The sequence below is a fragment of the Corvus brachyrhynchos genome, unplaced genomic scaffold (assembly GCF_000691975.1).
Source record: "Corvus brachyrhynchos isolate BGI_N302 unplaced genomic scaffold, ASM69197v1 scaffold307, whole genome shotgun sequence".
Taxonomy (NCBI): domain Eukaryota; kingdom Metazoa; phylum Chordata; class Aves; order Passeriformes; family Corvidae; genus Corvus; species Corvus brachyrhynchos.
In genome coordinates, this window is record NW_008239288.1 from 1,432,128 (window position 1) to 1,436,402 (window position 4,275).

General features: G+C 41.6%; 1 protein-coding gene across 5 annotated transcripts in view; it reads left to right on the plus strand.

Moving 5' to 3' along the window:
- The window catches only part of BEND7 (BEN domain containing 7), a 46,711-nt gene that overhangs the window by 12,931 nt on the left and 29,505 nt on the right, over positions 1-4,275 (plus strand). For 4 of the 5 annotated variants that reach the window (XR_001863990.1, XM_008638369.2, XM_017740397.1 and 1 more), the window contains exon 3: positions 221-520. The exons of the other annotated variant lie outside the window; for it this stretch is intronic. Coding sequence is in view for 3 of the 4 variants with exons in the window: in XM_008638369.2 (XP_008636591.1) it covers positions 221-520 (300 nt within the window). In the remaining variant the exon portion in view is untranslated. The remainder of the gene's footprint in view (positions 1-220; positions 521-4,275) is intronic. 5 annotated transcript variants of the gene reach the window in all.

Sequence of the window (4,275 nt, forward strand, 5' to 3'; positions counted from 1 at the left end):
GCCAAGTCCAGCAGGTCTTTCAGGCATGAGAGCTGTCAGCTATGGCTGTGTGAAAGCATAGCCTGGTACATCCCAACAACCACTCAACCATCCCTTTTCTTTCTTGTTGTTATTTATTTATTTATGTTCTCCAACTCTTATTGGCATCTAAAATCACTAATCGCTGCCCATTACTGTTTTTGCTAATTTATAGTGGTAACTGTGGCTCTGTTTTCATTAGGAGATGAAAGCCGGGAAATTAAAAAACAAATTACAGGGATGAGAAGATTACTGAATGACAGCACTGGAAGAATCTATCAACGAGTTGGCAAAGAAGGAGAAAAACTGAAGGAGGAGCCCCAAGATTTAGATTTAGCCTGGGCCCAGCGCCTGAATCCCCCTGCGGAGTCCCAGGCGAGCCTTCATCCGTCACAGAGCGGTGCATGGAATGAGTTATCACCCCAAGCCAGCCATTTTTCAGGGCAATACGGAACTCGATCCAAAACATTCCAAAATCAGGCTCGAACTGTGGCATCCAATGGTATGACCTGTGTTAGATACTGAGAAGAGTACCTTTTTTTTCCCCTCTCCTTGTTCTCTACTAAGTATCTACCTTTGTTGTGATGATATATTGTACCACTGCACTGAAAGCAGTTATAGTTAAGAGTCTACAAAATGAGCACATAGTTATCACTTCAAAAAGGTGTGAAAGTGGGCACGGTGTGTTCTGCTACCATCTGTCTTAGCTTTTAAAATGGTTTCCTGGTGATAGGATAGAATTACTCAATGCCTTTACAAGTTTAATTTCTATACAGTTCTTACTAAAACAGCTTTTGTCATTGTTATTAAATTAATGGCTAATTAAATGTCAACCTCTACTATTCCTCTTTGCTGTGAGTAATGTAGCACTGTTGTGACACCACTTGTGGAGCAGGATTCTACTACCTTTCATAAGGAGATGGCATCAGCCTTATAACAGGCCATTGAACTGCAGGTACAAAATTCCATCACAGCTTTAGGCTTTTATTCCAATGAGACTATTGGAGAAAAGAGATGATGGAGTCCACCTATGAACAGCATGTACTAGAGTGTGGCCAACCCAGTACTGGCAGAGAATTCTGCCCTGAAGTAGATGGCAGTGTGCCTTTAAAATGCCTTTCTCTTATTAAGTCCCAGAGAATGGAAGATTAAAAAACTCTGCTGTCAAAACTCCACCATAACAATCTCCTAAATGTGGAAGGACCCAAAATTCATCACACATCTCCTTCTTTGTCCTTAGAGGCCCTGGGCACTGGCAGGGACAGTTCTGTGCATGCAGAGAAGTGCCCAAGCCTGCATAGATTAAGTGTTTTGTTCCCAAATCCAGAAAGTAGGTGGAGCAGCACCTCTATCCCCTCAGGGGCCTGATTCAGCATGTGAGCTAAAATGTGTTGACAGGATTTGGCCCTATATGCAAGAAAACGTCAGCTTTGATTTTTTTGTATGTGGTGGAGGTATTCAGTTGACTTATGATCTCTTACAGGTTTGGAGTGGTCTATGGGACATGGAAGGGTCGGGTTGAGCAACCTCCTGGGCTGGGCAGGAGGAATGCCCAGGTTCCCAGCTCTTGGGGGAGCACCCCAGGAGGCACCTCCCTTTGCAGCTGTCCTGCTGCTGAAAGGAATGCAATCTTTTGGGTTATTACATAAAGGAGGGTGTGGGCCCTCTCCTCTGGCCACCTTTTGAAAAGATGATCTGGTAGCAGTTTGGTTTGAGGTGTCTGCCTCTAGTGGGGTTTTGTGATCCCAGATGCTGCTTGGGCTCCAAAGCCTGGTCTCTAGGGAAGAAAAACTTTTGATGCATTTCTGGGTGGTGAGTAAGCCCTGAAACTCCTCTCACCCAGCACACAGCTCTTCCGGGCATTTTAACAGCCTGATTCCCCCCATCCCTTGCACTGGGAGCCTGAGCATCAAAGTCAGTATTTTTTAGATGTTGTTCAGAGGATGGACAAAGTTCTTAAAAGCTGGGTGTAGAAATGCTGAACAATACTCCAAAGGAGATACTACTCCTTGGTACTTGCCATGGTATTTAAGTTACCAGAGCAAAACTGTTCAAGCCAGACGTGAGGTTATTACCTGGGGCTGTCAGGCTTAGGTCATCACTAGGGAGATGTTCAGGCATCTGTAGTAGGTGATCTGAGTCCAGAAACTCTTTCTGTCCGGTGTGGATAGATACTTTGTAAAAAATGAAGATAGATATTGTAGACCATCTGAATTGCTCAAATTTGAATGTAATAGACACATCAAGTCCATCTCAGTGGTGTACTTATCTACTCACAGGGTAAAGGTGGTTCAAGGAGAGGCTGAAGTAGGTGTTTAACAGTTGCTGGTATAGAAAGCATTTATGAGAAAGTTATTGACAGAATTCAAAGTGAGTAAAGGAGGAACAGGCCGAGCCTAGGTATTGCTGCAGCAGAGAGAAGAGTAGGAACATACTTTAAAAGCAAAGTGATTTCTTCCTAACCAGACTAACAGGGAGCACCATGTCTGTCCTATTACAGACAACAAACTCACACTTGAGTTTCATTTCTTGTGTTCTGTACCAAATCCAGCAGTGATGCAGCAGCTGAATTGCTTTTGGGTTGTATCAAGATCATTTTCACTGGGTAGTGCTTGCATGCTTTTCCAATATATACTGGTACCAACGTTACAGCGAGTGAATTTCCTCTCAGCAGACCCAGCTGCAAGAAACATTGTCCTGGGCTATTTACTGCTCACATGGGGGAAGCAACTCCTGTACTCGTCATCTCCTTCTCTCAGTCATACAGGCAGGTATCAAATTTGCCTGCTGGCTAGCTTCCAAAAGAGAGGGAGATGGCTCTTTAAAGACTCCTTCATAAAAATAAAAAGTCTGATCTCCTTTTAAAATTAAAAATTGATTTATAACAAGTTGAAAAGGGTTGCTTTTGTCCTCTAAAAATGATAAAGATAGTGCTTGGAACAATGACTGAGAACACTCTACTAGATGTTTCTTACAACACAATAACTGATCAGAGGAGGGAGGATAGAAAGAAAATAAAAAACCCTCATGAATATATATGGAGTCAGTAGAACCCTGCTTTGATTTGAAATATTGGTGGTCTATTCTTCCATTCCTAGTACCTATGGTAGATTTACATGGGTAATTTCTATCAGTGCTAATGGGGATTATAATGTAAATCCCCTATGCCTCAATGGGAAAATAGACCCTTTTGTTTTCCATCAGGAGTCTGTGTGCCTGTGTGTTTTCATTAGGAACATGTTATATTGCAACAGGAAAATGTACAGGTATTTACTGATACAGTTTGTTCAAGTTGTCACATGCAATTCACCATGATGTAGAGTCTTTGTTAAGAAGGGAACAAAAGCCACCAACCCTGTTTCCCCCATAGTCTTTCAGATATCATTTCCAGAAGCCCACTAGAATATTGAATTCTGATCAAGAGAAAGGACAGGCTTTATCCCAAGGATCTTTTAGTCTAAAACAACTGAGAAAGCACTGAAGGAAGGATGGTCTTACTTTGTCATCTGTTATTAAAACTCTTCTAATTTCTGGAAATTCGTCTACTTAAAAGTCTTCTTATAACAGGTAGGTAAAGGGTATTGGTGGAGCCAAGTTGAGGGATTATTATTAATCTGCTGCAAAGCTAAAGATAGCATTCTTTTTTTCCCTCTGTACCTGTAACAATGGGCTAAACACTTCATGGACCATTGAAAAGGTAAAATCCCATCCATGCCCCAAGGAACTTCCAGTGAATAGACTGGATACAAAGGAAGGGGGAGATCAAACTAGGCAGAGTCCCACTGAGTCAGAAACCTTTTTGTTTCAGTTTGAGATTCTCAGCCTGTTTTCCAGATAACTTTTTAGTTCTAAAAAGTTGTTTTATTTGCAGCTGAAACCTTGGAGAGATGAAGCCAGTGGTGCTATTGCATTTGCATTTGCTAGATTTGCAGGGATTTTTAAACTACTCCATTTATCTTAATACAGTTTAAACAGATTTTATCCATGGAAGATACTTTAAAATAACAAAATTTGTAATTACAGTAGTATGGAGAATCTAAATATCTGAGGAAAAGAGGAGAGTGACACCCAGAAGGTGTCAGCAATCTTTAAATGATTGATTAGTTTAGCTTTACAAGTAACTCACTTTTGGAGTGTGACCATCAGTTTGCTCAAGTCTCATAGATTTTGCTTCAGGTCTGAAGGAATGATATGGAAGGAGGTAGAGAACAAATGCCTGGGAAGGGAGATTTGAGGATGGAGGGACAGGCTGGAAGA